We start from the raw sequence: 18,847 nt of genomic DNA on the forward strand, positions 1-18,847 counted from the left end.
GATGGTGTCCTTCTAATGTACCATTCGTCCACCAAGTCTAATATCCTCCTCATGCCTAGTAGTACTCAAACCGCATCTCATGTACTAGTTTTAGTTCTACTAAGCCTAATATCTTTCGATTCCAAAGTCTCTCCAGAGTTCTAACTTTCTAATAACCCTCGTCCGACTATCATCGACTAGCACCACATCATGCGCACAGAGCATACAACATGGGATATCTCCTTGTATACCCTTGTGACCTTCATCCATCACCAAAGCAAAAAAGATAAGGGTTCAAAGCTGACTCTTGGCATAGTCCTATTTAATTGGAAAGTCATGAGTGTCGCCATGTCACAACATTATCACACATGTCCTTGATGAGTGTAATGTACTTTGTTAGGACTTTGTGTTTCTCCAAGGCCCACCATATTTCTGGGTTTCATCTCCATAAGTGGTTGAGTTTTGATGTTGGGTCGCCAAGTCTATCACACCCCTTGTCCTTTACCTGGGTTTGGGGCCGGAGTTTATGATCTCATCACAATATCAAATAAAAATTAGACATAGCAACTAAGTTTATTTTTTATTTAACATAACATATGTCATATTATGCCGTTGACTGCATGCTGATGAGAGCTAGGAAATGTACAAGCATTCTCATTTCATATATCAGATGGACTAATACGGGTTAAATTTTCACATTACTGAGTCTTTCCTCTCAAAACTTCGTTTTGATGCATAATAGGTTAGCTCTCAACGCTCCCTCCCTCCCGCCGCCCGCCACTCCGGCGACGGCGTCCACCCCAAACCACTGACGGTCACCCTGACCCCGGCGTCCACTCAAGGATCCGAGCCTCCTCTCCGCGAGGAACCGTGGCCTCCCCGTCGATCCCCGCGAGGTGGGCAGATCTGTCTTCCTCCGAGGACGAAGACCTCCATCCAACCCGCTCCTACTGCGAGGTGCAGCGGAGCGGCACGCCGCCAGAGCCCCCCCCCCTTCGGTCGGCCCTCCCCCCTACGCCGGTCTCGCAGGTCAACCCCATGATGCGCCTCGCATCGCCTGCGCCGTGACTGGCGTCTATCGTTGTGCGTCCTGAGGACGAGGTGTTGGCATCGCCCCAAGCTGCCGCCGCCCACGGTGGGTGGCAGACTGCTGGCCGCAAGCGCCGTCGCCCACGCCTATGCTTGGATAGACGGTCCGTCTTTGCTGCCCAAGGAGAAGATCATTCTGGTGGAGGAGCCTGACGAGGCTATGGAGGTGGAGCTGGCGGATGGCCTCGTGTTGCCAGCGGATGCCCTCGTGCCGTCGGAGAAGAGCATGCTGGAGTACCGGATAACCGTGCACCTAGTGTCCTCATTTGGGGACATGGACTTCCGTGGGATGACTTCCATCAATCAGGCATTCATCACTCTGTTGCCGAAATTTGTTGTTGCGCTTGAGGTCCGTGACTACAGACCGATCAGTTTGATACATATCTTTCCCAAACTAGTTGCTAAGGTGCTAGTGGCACGGGTGACCGACGATATGCCGCGCTTGGTCGATACCCACCAGAGTGCGTTCATAAGAGGAAGATGCCTACATGACATTTACATGATGGTGCAATGCACGGCAAAGAAGTTACAAATCTCCTCGACTCCTTCGGTCATGCTTAAACGAGACATCACCAAAGCATTTGACATTGTGGATTGGGCCTTCCTGATGGAGGTCTTGCAGCATCTAGGTTTTGGCCCCAAGTGGATCGCCTGGGTGGCCGGCCTCCTAGCATCCTCATCAACAAGGGTCCTACTCAACGGCATTCCAGGCGAAGTTGTATACAAGCGGCAAGGGTTTCGACAGGGAGACCATATGTCTCCACTGCTGTTCGTTATGGTCATGGAGGGCCTTCACCATTTGCTCCATCGCACGACATTGGATGGCCTGCTGACGCCCCTCGCACCAAATGGATTACGGCATAGGACATCGATCTATGCGGATGATGTTGTCACATTTCTCAAACCGGACCTCCGGAGCCTTAGGGCATGCTCACAAACTTTTGGCATGGCTTCGAGACTTCGCACAAACATGGCCAAGTGTTCCGCGCACACGATTCGCTGTTCGGTGGAGCAGGTGGAGCGGATAGCTGACGAGCTAGGATGCGAGGTGGCTGGATGGCCATACCGCTACCTCGGACTGCCTTTGGGCTTGCGCAAAATATCAACAACGCAGCGGCAGTATTTGGTGGATAAATTGGCCGATTGACTTCCTGCGTGGCAGGCAAGACTGCTCTACCGGGCTGGGCGATTGGAGCTTGTGAAGACCGCGTTATCTTCTATGCATGTTCATGCAATGGTGGCCCTCGACCTGCCAGTAAAAATCATCGAAGCAGCAAATAAGATATGCCATGGCTTCCTGTGGAAAGGACGCCGAGATGTGCATGGTGGTCATTGTTTAGTGGCTTGGGACCAAGTTTGCATGCCGAAGGAATGTGGTGGCCTCGGCATTCCAAACTTGCGTCTTCTCAACGCGGCACTCAGAGCAAGATGGCCTTGGCTGATGAGAACTGAGTGTGATTGCCATGGAACGAGTTCAACTTGCAAGTTTCGCCGGACTCCTTGAGCATCTACAAGGCCGCGACCAAGTGTGTGCTAGGAAATGGAGAGGTGGAATTGCTCTGGACAGATTGGTGGCTATGGGACAGACGAATTCAAGACCTACTACCAGAGCTTTTCGCCGTCGTTAGGAGAGCGCGAAAGAGGACAATGAGATAAGCCACAACTGACGGTTGGTGGCGAGTCGTGTCACCTAACATGAGCACCCAAGCATTGAGTGAGTTCCTACATCTTGTAGACAGAACTCAGCACATCCAGCTCATGGATGGGATTGAGGACAAACTCGTTTGGGCTTGGGAGACAAACGGATGCTACTCAGCGAGATCGGCCTACCGGGCGTTCTTCGCTGGGAGAGTGGAGGCCAATGGAGCCACGCAAATCTGGCGGTCGAGAAAGTCGGCGACTTGCAAGTTTTTTGCCTGGCTGGCGGCTAGGGAGAGGTGCTAGACGGCAGATAGGCTAGTGCGTCGACTCCTACCACACCATCCGGCTTGCCCTTTCTGTGATCAAGCGCCGAAGACAATCAATCACATACTCCTCGGCAGCGTCTTTGCTAGACAAGTGTGGTTCTCCATCCTAGACCACTGGGACAAGCTAACTTGGCTGCCAAGCACGGAAGCCAGTCTGGTGGAATGGTGGACTACAATTAATCCACGGCCTAAGCTTAGGAAGGAGACATGGACCGTAATTGCGCTGGTGGCTTGGATGTTATGGAAGCACAGGAACGATGTGGTGTTCAATGGAGCGATTCCTTCCACAAGTCAGCTTCTCAGTAAGATTGATTTAGAAGGACAAGACTGGAGGATAGCAGAGCTGCTACGGGAGGCAGGATCGCTCCCGATTAGAGTAGATGAGTGGGATAGTAGTGAGTAATCAGCATGTTGAACAATGGCTATGATAGCCGTGGCTAAGTTGTAAACCGTCTCGCCTTTCTAGGCACTTTCTATATATGATCTCGATACGTCAATCTTTGACGTACCCTTGAAAAAAAGGTTAGCATTAAATCAAAAAAGTGAACACCCAGATAGTTCCCGAAAATAGGCACGAACAAGTGTGTGTGGAAAGAGAGAGAGAGAGAGAAGATCATTTGTGTATATGTCAGGGCATATATAAGGCCCGAAACTTTTTCCTGAATCAACCAACCCGAACAGATACAACCGAAATAAAAAGGAGAAAAAGCCACCCATCCGCTCTGCCCGATCCCCTCCCTATCCCCCGGATTCCCCGCATCGCGCCACCAGCACAGCGCTCTGTCGGCTGGTCCTACCTCCCACATCTCCCCTGCTCCGGCTGCCACCCGCCCCCATCACCCCCGATTCCGGCCCCACCCCATCCTGATCTCCGGTGGCCACTCTCCCTCGTCTCTTCGTCGGCAACTTCCGCCGCATGCACACACCAACATCTCACCTTTGCTTCCCTGCCTCCTTTCCCCACACCCCGCCCCCGATCTAGCTCCGATAGCAACCAACGTGCGACCATCCCTTGGACACCTTGGTTGAGCTGCACATCGGGGTCATCGTGCACACGCAATCGCCGACGACATGGCCTGCACCCAACGCCAACAGCAGATACTACGAAGGAAAACTGCGGGGGTCAAGAACCTCCAGCACGGCAACGCATACGGATGGTGTGTGCGGTGGAGTGAGCTTGGGTGTACTGCTACGTTGTGGTGCGTGATTTGTGTGTGCTTGAGTGTGTTTCTGCTTCTGTTGTTTGCTGAGAGTGAGTGTCATAACTAAAGGGGGGCAAGGGGCTCTGCTGCTAAGGGAGATGACGAGGAAGGGAGGCAATGAGCTGCTTGTGGCGAAGAAGATGGCGGCCAAGGGCACCAACGACAAGGACAAGGACAAGGAGTGTGTTTCTGCTTTTGTTGTTTGCTAAGAGTGAGTGTTATAAGTGAAGGGAGGCAAGGGGCTCTACTGCTAAGGGAGATGGCCAGGAAGGGAGGCAAGGGGTTGCTTGCGCCGAAGAAGATGGCGGCCAAGGGCGCCGACAACAAGGACAAGGACAAGAAGAAAGCATGTGTCCCACTCCTCCCACATCGGGATTCAATTCCCGGTGGGCCGTATACACAGGCAGCTCAAGCAAAGGGTCTCGGCTAAAGGTCGTGTGGGTGCCACTGCCATTTGTGTACTTCGCGGCAATTCTCGAGTACCAGTCAAAATTGTACCCACCATTGGTTGGACCTGAACCTGCACATCATCATTAGTGTTAGTGCGCACATAATCACCCTGAGTAAGGGACATATCCATCTTTCACAGAGTATAGGTGGCCAAGCTCTGCAAACAATGGAGTTGGATCAATCGGCTAACCACAGAATGGCTCAGACTCACTGAAGGTGATATCCATACTTACAAACATGTGTTTTGCAGAGGGACTCCCAACACGTGTACCCCTGCTGATAGAGGAATAATCATAAACACATTTCACTGTTCGTGGGTCCAATTTTCCAACTGATGGTCTATGATTCCGAACAAAACATGCACAGCCAAATAACTTTGGAGGGACGACAAACTTATTTTCTCCAAACAACTCACTTGGGAATTGCATGCCTAGTATCCTGGAAGGTGTCCGGTTGATCAAGTATGTGGCCATTCCCAATCGCCTGCCTTGTCTGTCGCTCCTAAATGAAGCAACCGAGCTTGTCAAGGGTCACACAACAGTCCATTTGATCAATTAGTGCACTGAAAGAGACCAAATTAACAGGAAAGGTTGGCACATGTAAAACTGATGATAGAGAGATGGTCTAAGTGCACTTTACTGTGTCAACTCTTACGGACTGTTGTTTTGGACTATCAGCAGTTTGTATAGTGACCTTGTGAGTAGTAGGATGCATATTGTAAGACTCAAACGCACAGGATTTACCCGCAACATGCTTAGATGCTCCAAAGTCTAGAACCCACTCCGGAGCATTCTCATTACTAGCAAGAGATACATTTTCCAAATTACCTTCATCAATGGAGGCAGTGAGCAAAGTCTTCATAGGCAGCAGCATCTACTTCTTCGCCCTTTGACGTCCCATTGTCCCCTTCAACTGGCATGTACGCCCTTTGAACCCCTAACTTTCCCGAGTCCAACTCTGCCCCTAGCAGTCTGACCCCCTAAGGTACCCGAGTATCCAACTCTGCCTCTAGCAGTCCTGCCTTTGCCACTTTCCCCTCTATTATATCCCATGCCTTTACCAGGACATTCCCACTTCAGGTGACCTACCTCTCCATAGGTTTAACAGACCGTCGAATCTTTCCACTCTGTGCGATCAGTGACTGCAAATGTCGAAGCCGGCACAGCCTTCAGGTCTTCAATCTAAAGAGATTGCCGCACCTCCTCTTAAGTCATCGTTGTAGTAGCCTCATCAACACTGGACATGAGAGCTTAGTGCAACAGGGATGCATTCCTGCCATCAAAGCATCCTGTGAGGCCCGCCAAAAGTTTTAGCACACGCCTGCGTGCCATCCACTTGTGCCCTGACTTGATGCCAACCGCATCATAGAGTTTTAGAGGATCACGGTTATCCTGGTCTGCCCACAAAGTCTGTAGGCCTGCCACATATGCCATCACTGACATGTCATCTTGGTGACAGCCGACTAATCTTCCCATCGATCTGATCAATGAGCATGACACTGCCCTTCCCGGAGTACTGGGTGGACAGAGTCTTCCATATCTCGATAGATGTGGATAGCCCCTCCACAGAGCGTCCAAGCGTCCAACAGAGGGCACCACGGAGTTCAACAACCACCCAATAAGCATAGAGTTGATGCCTTCCACCTCTTTCCCTCTGCACTAGCCTTGTCTCCTGGTTCTTTAACCCAACAAGTGCCCATGAAGCTCCTTCTGCTCCACAGCCAGCGATGCCCTTCGAGACCAGCTCAGATAATTGGTAGCCCCCTCTAGCTTGATGTCCGTGGGTGACAACTCGATCTTCTGAGCCACTTCCTACCGAGGAACGATAGCCCCAGAGTTCGAGCCCGAGAGGAACCTAGTGAGCTGCTCGACACCTCGGCAAGTCCTTTTGGCCTCCTCTTCCCTTGCCAATCAGCAGCAGCAACAAGCAACTCAACCTGCCTCCCCAGTCAGCCGCAGCAGCAAGCACCTCTGCTCTCACGTCCACACAGCACCAGCACCACCTTTTTCTTCCTACCGCGCAGCAACAGCAGCAAGCAACAACACTCTCAGCACCTACACCCAGCAGTAGCACAGGCAGCCTCCTTTCCTCATCCTCCTCTACTGCCCAATCTTCCTTCTCTTCCTCCTTTGTTGCCTTATCGTCGTATACAGTCTCACCTCCTCCTCTTCCTTCCACAGCCCGAACGCACAGCCGCTTCTCCGCGCGTGCACGGCCACCACTTCTTCGGCGCCAAGGACCGTCGACGATCTCTGCCGGACCCTGTCGCCCCGCCAGCCGTCACCGTTGTCCTGTCACTGTCAAGCCCCGTCGAACCTGGCTCTGATACCATGTAGAATCAGGAGAGGTAGCGTACCAGCTCGTGTTCATGTGTTCATGCAGCGGCGCTCAAGGGGAGACAACGCCCAGGTCCTCTTCTTCTAGGTCTAGCACATGGGTTGGGCCATATGGGCCTAAGACAGATGGGCAGGGCCCATACCGGTTCAACGTCAAGTGTGATCCTTGTGCATGTGCACTGAGTTCTAATCTCTTGGAAGTTGACTAGTTAATATGTGATGGGAATATTGAGCTCATTTTTTCGTCATGGCTTGAGCACAAATAATCTGACAACCGCTGAAGCACTTAAATGAAAGATTTTAGGAACTGTTATATGAATCAACGCATGTTGAGTTTGACCTCAATGCTCATGTTATCTGAATCAACGCACAATCATGTAGTTGTGCGCACATGTTCTCTGAATAAACACCTATTTGATGCAAGCTATCTGAATATGATGCTTTTGTACTTCACAAACCATTAGTATAGAAATTTACCAACCACATTTCAGGTGATAGTTGTTAGGAAATATGCAACTTGCATTTTCTGGGACCAAAGGCCAGTATATATATATAGGAAAATGGTTATGTACTCCTGGGAGTCCGTACTCCCACTTCTCAACATAAGTGAATCTTTTATACCTCTTTATCATTTTAATATACTTTATTAATAATTACTTGATATCCAAGAGTGAGTTTCATCACAAATTATACTTGACTTCACATATTTTATTTTATTTACAAGTAAACTGCATTATTGTATGAAAAATTATATACTACTCCCTCCGTCTCAAAATTCTTGTCTTAGATTTGTTTAGATATGAATGTATCTAGTCACGTTTTAGTATTTAGGTACATCCATTTCTAGACAAGTCTAAGACAAGAATTTTGGAACGGAGGGAGTACATAAACTAATGGCTTCAGCAATATTTTTTTCCTGAAACTTTTATTGAGGTATATTAGAATAATTAATAAGGTATATTAAGAATGATGAAAAGGTATAATATTATTGTTTAAGATGTATATCCAAATGTGGGAGTACAGAAAGACATGTATAATATACCTCTTAAACAATAATATTATACCTCTTTATCATTCTCAATATACCTTATTAATTATTCTAATATATCTCAATGCAAGCTTCATGGAAAAAAAACGTTGAAGTCGTTAGTTTATGTAGTAAATAATTTTTACATAAAATAATGCAGCTTTCTTGTGAATAAAATAAAATATGTGGAGTCAAATATAATTTGTCATGAAACTCACTCTTGGATATCAAGTACTCCCTCCGTCCGGAAATACTTGTCCTAAGAATGAATAAAATGAATGTATCTATAACTAAGATAAGTCTAGATACATGCATTTCTAGGACAAGTATTTCCGGACGGAGGGAGTAATTACTAATAAAGTATATTAAAATGATAAAGAGGTATAAAAGATTTACTTATGTGGTAGTATATGAAAAGTGGGAGTACGTATGTGTGTGTGTATACATACATGTGTAAATATGCAGGAAACCCCTCATACAATGGAGGAAATACACAGACTATGGAATATAATATAACTCTAACCCCATCCCCCTCCCTCCCTCTCAAACTCAGGGTGGATCCACAACACTGAGTTCAGAGAGATAAAACCCATGTTCTAGTCTAGGCCTTCGTAAAGAAATCCGACAACTGTAACTAGGAAGACACATACTAAAAAGCAATAACTGATCCCGCACACATAAAAGAAGCATCAACACCAATATGCTTAGTGAGATCATGCTTCATAGGTCACGCGCAATACTAATAGCATTTGTACTGATTAACAGGAGCAGAGTAGGTGTAGTGACATAAATGCCAAACTCCTGAAGTAACCACCATAGTCACTATTGTCGTCAAGATTATTGGTGTCACATCGGCGGGACTGACTCCCATGTCACTCCCGCGGGCGGCTCGGGAGAAACCCTAGCCGCCGCAGACACCCACAACACCTTCCCTCTTACTGCTCCCGCCACCACCTCCTCTCCTCCAGACATGGCGGCGCGGGGCGCTCGGCTAGCTGCGGGGACTCGCGCGCGTGGACGAGGACGCGCACCAACAGTGGTGGCGCGATGCGGCAGCGCGGGCGGTGCGGAGGCTCAGACTGCTCAGCCAACTGGGAGATCCGACGTCGCTCTGTCCCGGGAGGACGGCGGCTCGCTCCAGCTCCAGATCTAGCTTCCTTGGCACGGCGGCTCGCTCCCACGGCCGACGGTCCGCGTGGCCGCGACCGGGGGTTGGTGGTGCATGGCAGGGTTGGTGGTCAGCATGGCGTGGTGGCTCGGGCGACGCGGTGACACTGGTGAGCTGCCATGCCCGGTCTGGGGCCTTTCTACGCCCAGATCTGGACCCCTCTAGGGTGGCAGCTCGCACGGCCAGCGGTCACCATGGCTGTGGCTGGAGGTGGTTGTTGTTGGCGGTGTAGGCGTGTGGTGGTGGGGTGTTGTGGCCGGCGGCGAGGGATTGGGTGCAGGTGGCGGCCAAGACCGACCCAACTCTCTCTGTGCAGGTGCTCGAGGTGAGCGGATGTGATAGCGGAGTCTCTTGTTGGACCTCACGGGGACGTTCGTCGTGGTCTGGCAGTAGGGAGGAAGGTCTGGGTTGCCGGACTTGGTGGCCGGCGTCTGCGGAGTCATACGGATTGGGATGCTTCAGGCGAAAGCCTAGTGTCGATCTCCTCAGCAACGATGATGACAACGCCCTCGGATGTCGTTTCCCTTCGTGAAGGCATCATTGCGGAGCTTCCATTGCCCGCTTTTTCTCTATGCTCCGGGCGAAAGCCTAAGATCCTTCCCTGGATCGAACGACGGCGGCATCTTCGATGTCGTTTCCCCTTGGGGCGTTGTTTTTGCAGCTAGGGTTCCGCGGTCGGTGATCGATGTCTAGGTTGGAGTGTTGGTTTGGTTTGTTGGATTGCAGGGCGGTGGTGGTGGAGGTGCGTTGTGGCGGCGACGAGTGCCTTGGTCATCCTATGTTGATAGTTGACCTCTCTTTTTGGGGGCTTGTGGCGGCAGTGAGGTCTCGGTGTCCGGTGCTCTTCGACGATGTGTGAGGTTTGGTGGCCTCGCATAGTGCTCTGCTTCTCTCTAATTGTGATGGTGGCCATGGTGTGGCCCAGAGGAGGTGTAGGATTGTCTCGGCGGAACATTGCCCTTCAGCACGGTCAGTGGCTCTCTTTGTCGCGACGTTCCTAGGCAGTGAGATGCCCTTCGACAGTGGCTAGGACTTCCTACATCTTCAAGGTGCAAAGGGATCGCATGGCAGCAGGCGGCTTCTTCTCTACGTCCTCTCGGTGGCGGATATCCCTTCGATTGGTCCAACAAAGCTAGCTCCCGCTCTTCTCAGTTAGCTGGTGGTCATGGGTGCTAAGTTCTTGGTGTTGGCTGCTTGTCATAGTTCGCTTCTGGTTCTCCTTCTATTGCTCCTTGTTCTATCTTGTGTTTTGGGTGTCGTTGTTCCCTTGTTCCTTCTTGTGTCTGTCAAGGTGCAGAGGGATCGCATGGCAGCGGGCAGCTTCTTCTCTACGTCCTCACGGTGGCGGATATCCCTTCGATTGGTCCAACAAAGCTAGCTCCCGCTCTTCTCAGTTAGCTGGTGGTCATGGGTGCTAAGTTCTTGGTGTTGGCTGCTTGTCATAGTTCGCTTCTGGTTCTCCTTCTATTGCTCCTTGTTTCTATCTTGTGTTTTGGGTGTCGTTGTTCCTTTGTTCCTTCTTGTGTCTGTCGGATGCTATTTGTTGTACCCGTCATGATGTATCTCACTCTTATTTATAATGAAAATGGTTCAGGCCGGCGTAAGCCCGTCGTACCACCATCAAAAAAAACTCTTGTCGTCAAAAGAGCCATAGCTCGCTACTCAGCCTCCATCAGGCAATGAGAAAACCACCAAGAAAAACATAGTAAGCAGAAAGTGAACGGCGATCCGAGGGATCACTAGCCAACGTAGCATCCGAATAGGCCTGAAGTTGTAACAACTGGAGGGAAAGAAAAGACTGTGAGAGATCGTGCCATGAAGAGATCGTGGAACACGAAGAAAGGTGACTATAGTGAACCAAAGTGGGTGCAGAAACAAATGGATAGGATAGGAGATATTAGGACAAGTGACAGCTAGATAGACAAGGCTCCTAACAAGATAACGATTACATGTCAGATCAAACAACGATTACATGCCAGATCAAACAAGGGATCACCATCAGAAGCACAGATGTGAACATTGAGCTCCATGGAAGTCTCATCGGTAAGAGCAGCACGGACAAGAAGATCCTAGCTATACTTTTCTTGGGAAATAAAGAAGCCGCCAAAGGTAGAGCAAACCTCAATCCCAAGAAAGTAGTGAAGAGGGCCAAGATCAGACATAAGACGTGCCTCAACTAAGACAATGTACTCAGTCTTGATAATGACATCAACATATAGAAGAAGTGTTCATTCAACATATAGAAGAAGAGTCCGACCATGAGCAGAAAGGTGGACAAACAAAGCAGGATCATGATGCCGAAAAACCAGTGGCAGTCACCATAGAGGGCACGAGAGGCTTGCTTAAGGCCATGGAGAGTGCGACGAAGATGAATGTGCAGACCTATGCTCCATAAAGCCTGTCGCAGCATACAGTTCGGCCGAGGGGTGCAAGATAGACCATTACAAGAGAGAAAACAGCGAGCTGGGTACCAAGGAATGAATCTTAACGCACAAAGATAAGTTATTCTACACCCCTAGTAAAAGGTGCACAAAATATAGTAACATAGCATACAAAATATATTTAATAAAAGCAAATGTAACCCAGAATACAAGGCTTCAAGTCGATAAATTCACATGAATATGCAATGGAATACAGCATAAATAAGCCATGCTTCCACGCAAAAAGAGTTGCACATACAAGCAAATGGGAGAAATCCAGCTCCTTGTGTGTGACTGAGAACTCAATCTCAAATGGTGCAATCTGTAAACATGTAACCAATGAGTTGCCAGATGAATTAATGTAATCAATGAATTTTATTATGACTGTTTGATAGTTGCATGCCCACCTGTTCCCTTAAAATGAGAAGGTGCTTAATTAGGAAAAGCTGACCATCCATTCGGGTTGCTCTTTTTGCAATGACCTTGCTTGCACTCTGTTCACAGGATCGACAGTTCGTTTCTAAGACTAATATAAGATATTGCATAGTACAGAAACTGCAAATAGCATGTTTTTAAGATCATGGGCAATGATAAAAGGAGAAGGGACCTGAAGGGATACTGAGCAAACTTCTACGGCTTCCTGTGACATTTAAGTGATATGTCAAGTCAAATGACCAGGGCATCAAGTAGTAAAAGAAGAATTAACCAGAGAAATCAACATAAGCTTTGAGTGGTACAATACCAGGGCTAATCCAGTAAAAACCGAAGATTCCAAGCAGTGATATAGCTTTGATAGGCACGAAACTGTTTTATCCAGTGGTCTGTACCATGTCACATACATGTCTGAGTTGTCACTAACCTACAAATAGAAACATAAGCAATAGAATTCGTTATCCTTTCTCAACTAAGATCTTCCCCATGCTCGCTATTGGCTTGATTCAGTTAGAAGCACCATTTGCTTTCTTAAAATCAGAAACTGAAGCAATCTTGGCACATATAGACAGGGAGGGGGGCATTTAAGTCCAAAATCTACTCATAAACTTGCATGCACATCTGTGAGATAAAATGTAGATACAAGAACGTGCAGCATGACTATACAGCAAAATAGTACAGGATTTTAGTGAATGCAAAGGACCAAAAGGAGTTGCACAGGAAATGATTAATCTATATTGCAATAATAAGAAAACTAACATTAGTTGTAGATCTCTCAAGTTTTCCAGGATAATCCAGATCTTCGTCAGAAGGGCGAAAGTTTGCAATCTGGAAAAAAGTTAGACGATAAGTATTAAGCAAAAGGTTTCAATAGTTAAAACAATAGCTGTTTCATCTTCCAAAAGAACTTGCACTTGTTTAAACAATGGAATGAGGTATTTGACAGAAAACAAAAAACACAAGGTGCAAACATGACATAAGGTTCAAAACAAAGTGATGCAAGAGTGTTATCCTATGAACTCAGATCTGCTGATCAAAAAAATTCCACTTTAATCATGGAAGATCACCTTTTAATCCTATGGCTCAGCCTTAGCAGTCAGCATCATATCCAGATGGGTAAGCTGCAGATGAATTATGGGGATCTAATTATGGGCTTAAGCTTCTCAATATGTTACTTCGAGAGGCTTCGAGTTGAGTGCAACTTTCAAGCTTTTAAATAGCCGTCAATATGCTAACAATTGCTCATTTTCAGGAGAATAACATAATCAAATACACTTCTTTAACAATTCATAACAAGCAACCGACGTCTGATTTCTCTCACTATTACATATGCAATCCACGCAGAGGCTTCCATGTGCATAACCATGCTCATACAGATGACCGAAATGGATACCAAACAGTTCAAAGGATTATCGTGTTCAAAGAGGGCATTTTCATTATAATTTTTCCAGTTGGGCATAAAAGCTGATCGACTGAAGGAATCATGCTCAGAATACATACGAAAACAAAAGATTTAATACATGCTAGGCACCAAAACAAGGAAACATATTGGCTGAAGAAACACAATGTCAGTCATCACACAAGAGATTCGAAATAGTACCCCCTCACGAATATGAGTCCGAGCACAAAATGCCAGACGCTCAAGAACGTCTGCAAGTATCCGCTGCAATATTGGACGGAGCCCAGCTGCTGCTTTACCACGTCTACTCAGTTGTTCTCCCAACACTTCGACCTTCAGAATGTCAACGAGTTCACAGAGAGAATCAATGTTGCCTTCATATATCAGTCTAGGCCTCAGAGTATCATACAAGTGTGTGCACCTGAATGAAAAGGAAATTCAGTTGATCAACTTAAACGAAACAGTTGTCTGCATAACAGATATGCATCAACTATCACAGAGTTTGAGTTTAGAAAGGTTGAATATCTACTCTCAGGATTCAAGTGACAGTTCTTTATGCACTGAAACCTCATCGAAGATGGCAGAAGAGATTATTAGCTGATGTTCATCTTCAGGTTAAATGCTAGTAGCAAGTATTGTATACTATATCTTCTGTTCTTCATTGGCTACTTTACTTTGTTCCCTCAGGTTATGCTAGTTAGGACTCTGCTCGATTTCTGGATCCTTTACTTGTACTATCATATTATTAACTTTGATACTAGTACCATGAGCCTACATACCACAGTGGTATCATAGAACTTTGCCAAATTGTTAGTATTACTCATGGCTCGATAAAAAAAAATCATTTTTCAAAGTTTTAAGATATTCGGATGAGTTGTGATATTATGGAAGTTTGCTCCAGTTCATACTTTTTGTATATCTAAAAGAGATTCGTATACAAGTTGAGTGAAATGTTCAATATAGAAACTGGAAGTGTTCAATTATACTCGACTCGGTGTACTGCAAGTTAGCCCAAAGAAATAGTTTTGGCATATACTTGATGATTCATTTATATTCCCTAAAATCCTGCATTATCACAGCATATGCAGGTACACAGGCTGTTCTGGTGACTTGCTGCCTCACACAGTCAAAAGTATTTTCTCTTTTGGTGCACTTTTCTTACAAAGATGGCCTACATGCCTACTTCTAGGCTTTCCCAAACCGACCGAACATTACAGCTCAAATGCAACTAGTTATACGACTCTACTACCAGTACAAACAGCTCAGTTACTGCTGTCATTTATAGCTCTAGCAAGTGGCAGAACAAGCAAAAACTAAATTGAAAACTAGCTGACAACTGAATACTCCTACTAGCTAAGTATTGGTCCGAACCGACCTATACTAATACCTAGTTAATTAAGCACAACACACAAGGATTATAACTAACATTTTCCCCCTAATCCTTGACCATTCCAATCCTTGCACTAAGCTCATGTCTGGCAACGGCATTAGACCGTGCTTGTCAGCCTCGCACTGACTTTTCTTCTATGATGGCATCACACCACCACCGCCGGCCTCTATTGGCATCACACCTCTGTTGGCGGCATCACACCGACCCTTCCTACAGATGGTCTCACACCACCGCCTTTGTTGGCCTCACATCAATCCTTCATATGAAAGTGGCATCACACAGCCAGACGTGCACTCCCCTCAACTCTTGTCACGGACTGTTGGCTCATCATCTTCACAATGAGCCTTAGCAAGGAGTGCTTCGCCTTTCTTCTCTAGAGACTCATAAGCATAATATCCAACATCATCCCAGTTGTAGCACCGTACCTCGCTTTTATCTTTGAGCCCTCCACCGCGCCCGCAGCCACGGTAGTGATCTCCTCCTCATGACAAGTCATGCATTCTCGTCATGAGAAGTTGCTCTTCCTCACCTCCTGTCTGGCTCAAGCGCTCGACCACCAGAACAGTGCTAACCATTTGAACAATTGTAGCAACAAGGAGCAGTGGTGTCTCCCTGAACACCCAACAGCGGGGCAACCAGTACCGGCGACGTAATCATCATCTTCTTCAGCTCATCAACGACGTCTTGCATTTCAAGTTCAACTGAAGATCTCCGATTTCTTCAGGAGCTTGTAAAGGGGCATGGTCTTCTTGACGGGTCAGGAGATGAAACGGATGAGTGTCGCCATGCACCCGATTAGCTTATGTGCATCCTTCAAGTTCTTGAGCATAGCGTCAATCTTCTCAGGGTTAGCCTCAATTCCCCATTCAGACACGATGAAACCGAGTAGCTTTCTCAAAGGGATGAAACCGAGTAGCTTTCTCAAAGGGACCCTGAAGACGCATTTCTCTGGGTTGAGCTTCATGTTAAACTTTTGAGGTTGGCGAATGTTTCGGTCAAATACGTCAGGAGGTCCCCCGCAGTTCTTACACCTGGACATTCCTGTCAATTTGATCGTGTGCACCGTTGGTATGTAGCACCGGCATTCTTCAGACCAAATGGCATAGAGATGTAGCAAGAGGCCCTGAAAGTAGTGATGAAAATGAGGTTTTGAGCTCATCTCCTTCCTTCATCTTGATCTGGTGATAGCCAGAGTAAGCATCAAGGAAGCACAAAAGCTCACAACCGGCAGTGGAGTCAACTACCTAGCGATGTGTGGCAGAGCGAAGCGGTCTTCAGACATGCTTTGTTGAGACCGATATAGTCAATGCACATCCTTGTTAATTCTATTTTAGTACAAGGCCTTGGTTTGCCGACCACTCAGGATGATACACTTCTTTGATGAAACCAGCTGCAAGAAGCTTAGCTATCTCCTCAACAATCGTCCATGCGCGGGTCTCACCTAAGCGATGTAGGTGTTGCACTGTTGCTTGACAATTTTTGCGTCCTTACGAACATCAAGGGGGTGCTCAGCAACTTCCCTCGAACTCCACGCATGTCGAAGACCTCCATGCAAATATATCTTTATTCTCACGGAGGAAGTTATCGAGTGTACATTCCTATTCATCGCCAAGCAAGGTGTAGATATGCACCACCTTGGAGGTATCTTCTGGGTTATCCATATTGTGTTGGTATCTCGCCGCCTGAAACAACAAGGAAGGTGAGCCCTTCTTGGTCGAGGGTGCGTCCGGGGTCACTTCTTGCTTCATAGTATCAAGCTCGACAACTGCGACCAAAGCCAGATGTCCGGTCGTGCCTCGCATGTGTACTTGTCAATGTCGCTGACTCAGAAGCGGTCACGAACTTGGCCTCGTAGATGCGGGAGCCAAACACCTTTGCCCTGCATACGTCGTGCGGTTATCGTCATTGTCGCCGTCGTGGTGATCGTTATCGTTATCGTGGTTGCCACAACAGGCTCGGCGCCTTGCATCCAGAGTGTCCCGCATGTCATGGTATGGCCTGAGTCATCGGTACATGGATCAGACTTGACAACCGACCTCTCCCACTTCACAGTGAGGGCATTGTGCTAGGACAATGTGTGCATGTTGTGGCCACGGTCAAGACTTAGTTGAGCCCCGAGGTCAATGAGATGAAGAGCCCGAGTGATGAGTACCTCCGGTGTGTGAGCTCTTGGAGCTTGCGGACAAAGAGGCCACACGTGCGCCGGAGATCGTCGCATGTTGGATAGCCGCCTCCTCGAGTTTGATGTGGGGCTGGCAGAGCTCGTCGTAGCCTTCATCGCCCTATTCGATCTTGATGTTGTGTGCGATCATCGTGACTCGGGGTCGCAAACACTAGAACACCGTCCTTCTCCTAGATGGAGAGCTTTGTGTTGACCGCTCGCTCCTGCCCTGCAGTCCCTTGCTTCGCTGACGGGCGAGATCGTCCTTCTAAAGTTCGATCTCTTTCTCCTTCACGAGAAGACAGAGTCGGGTAGTCTCAAATACAGTGCTTTCAGGCTTGCTCAGCGATGAGAGCATCAAGGCGTCGAGGCCGGCGGCCGCTCATTCCCGCTTCGGCTATGAAGATCTCACGCATCCTATTGTAGCTTATCGAGCGCTCGTTGTTGCCCAGGTCGGAGTCGTGAACAAGGAGGGAATCAAGCATCGAACCAAACGAGAGCCCTAACCTGCAGATGGAGAGGGTGACGCAAATTCCATCGAACGACTAGGAACTGTGTCACGAAGGCACGGCTTGCCAAGGTTGTCTGTGACGAAATTCAGATCTCAAACTGGAAGAGTTGACCCTCGATGAAGGAGACGAGGAGGACCAGACCCCCCCCCCCACTGTGTTGGCGACGAAGAGTAGGGAGCCGAAACGAATCTATCGATATGGAGCAAATCCGCCTATCTTGAAGGCAGATGGAGCCATCTAGATCTGTGCAGGATCCACACGCACAACCCAGAGGGGCGTATGGATGGCAAATCGGAATGGCTGCACAGGGACACAAGGATCTACCTAGGTTCGGGCCCTCCTTGGAGATGTCACACCCTACTCCTGCTACCATGAGTTCTATTGTTCACATGCCAGACAGAGATCGGAGAGATCTTGAGCTAGGGTTCCTAGACAAGGTCTGGCCGCGGTGGCGGAAGAGATGGGAGATGAAGGGTTAGGTGAGGAACCCTAGATCTCGCTAGAATGGTGTACAATGATATGAGGTGGATCGATCCCGACCGAGAGGGCCCCAGCTTGCTTTATATACGTGGTCAAGTTAGCATTAATGGCTATGGTGGGTTTACAGCTGGGTGCTAGCTACCGGGTCTAGCCGAACCTGGCTCATTAGGTGAGATTGTTGGTTGCCCTGTCTCTCAAGATGATGAGGCATCGCTCCTAGGAGGTATGAGGTGGGCCTCGAGTCGCCAGTCCGGACCATGCCCAGATTGTTGGGCCAGCTTTCGGCCTCGCTGACTATACCCAAGAGTCGTGTCATGGTCACACAGCCAAAGTTTTCACTCTTTGGATGCACTACAAGCTTATCATACAAATGATGGCATCCATGCCTATTTATAGGCTTTCCTAAACCGACCTGAACATTACAGGTCAAATACAACCAATTATACGACTCTACTACCAATACAAACAGCTTATTTACTGCTATCATTTATATCTCTAACAGGTGGCAGAACAAGCAAAAAAACAAAATTGTCTACTAGCTGACCACTACATACTCCTACTAGCTAAGTACTGCTCTATACAGACCTACACTAAAACAGAGTTAATTAAGCACAACACACAAGGACTATAACTAACATATATTACATGTAAACCTGAACATAAACAAGACTTGCTACACCTAAACTGCTAAGTTACATACAACATGCGGTAAAACTTGTAACAAGATGTGAGGACCCATTATTGGTTGTTGCCTTGTTGGTTTGTCAAACTAACTTTACGTGATATGAAGTCATGTTTTTTTTTTCTTTTTGCGGGGATTACCAAATCAAGTTGC

At 47.7% G+C, this 18,847-nt stretch overlaps 1 protein-coding gene and 1 long non-coding RNA gene across 3 annotated transcripts in view; both read right to left on the reverse strand.

Annotated features, from left to right (window-relative positions):
- LOC123413558 (conserved oligomeric Golgi complex subunit 3) overlaps window positions 1-18,847 on the reverse strand; it is a 43,188-nt gene that overhangs the window by 12,825 nt on the left and 11,516 nt on the right. For both annotated transcript variants that reach the window (XM_045106490.1, XM_045106491.1), the window contains exons 15-20: window positions 13,671-13,890; window positions 12,830-12,898; window positions 12,381-12,497; window positions 12,246-12,278; window positions 12,046-12,132; window positions 11,898-11,960 (exon numbers count right to left, since the gene is read on the reverse strand). In XM_045106490.1, the coding sequence (XP_044962425.1) occupies window positions 11,898-11,960; window positions 12,046-12,132; window positions 12,246-12,278; window positions 12,381-12,497; window positions 12,830-12,898; window positions 13,671-13,890 (589 nt within the window). The remainder of the gene's footprint in view (window positions 1-11,897; window positions 11,961-12,045; window positions 12,133-12,245; window positions 12,279-12,380; window positions 12,498-12,829; window positions 12,899-13,670; window positions 13,891-18,847) is intronic.
- On the reverse strand, window positions 4,278-7,502 carry LOC123413560. The gene is made up of 2 exons (XR_006613766.1): window positions 5,515-7,502; window positions 4,278-5,188 (listed from the first exon to the last, which is right to left on the reverse strand). It is a non-coding gene; the product is annotated as an uncharacterized LOC123413560 (long non-coding RNA).

This window comes from Hordeum vulgare, chromosome 7H (assembly GCF_904849725.1).
Source record: "Hordeum vulgare subsp. vulgare chromosome 7H, MorexV3_pseudomolecules_assembly, whole genome shotgun sequence".
In the NCBI taxonomy this organism is placed as follows: Eukaryota; Viridiplantae; Streptophyta; class Magnoliopsida; order Poales; family Poaceae; genus Hordeum; species Hordeum vulgare.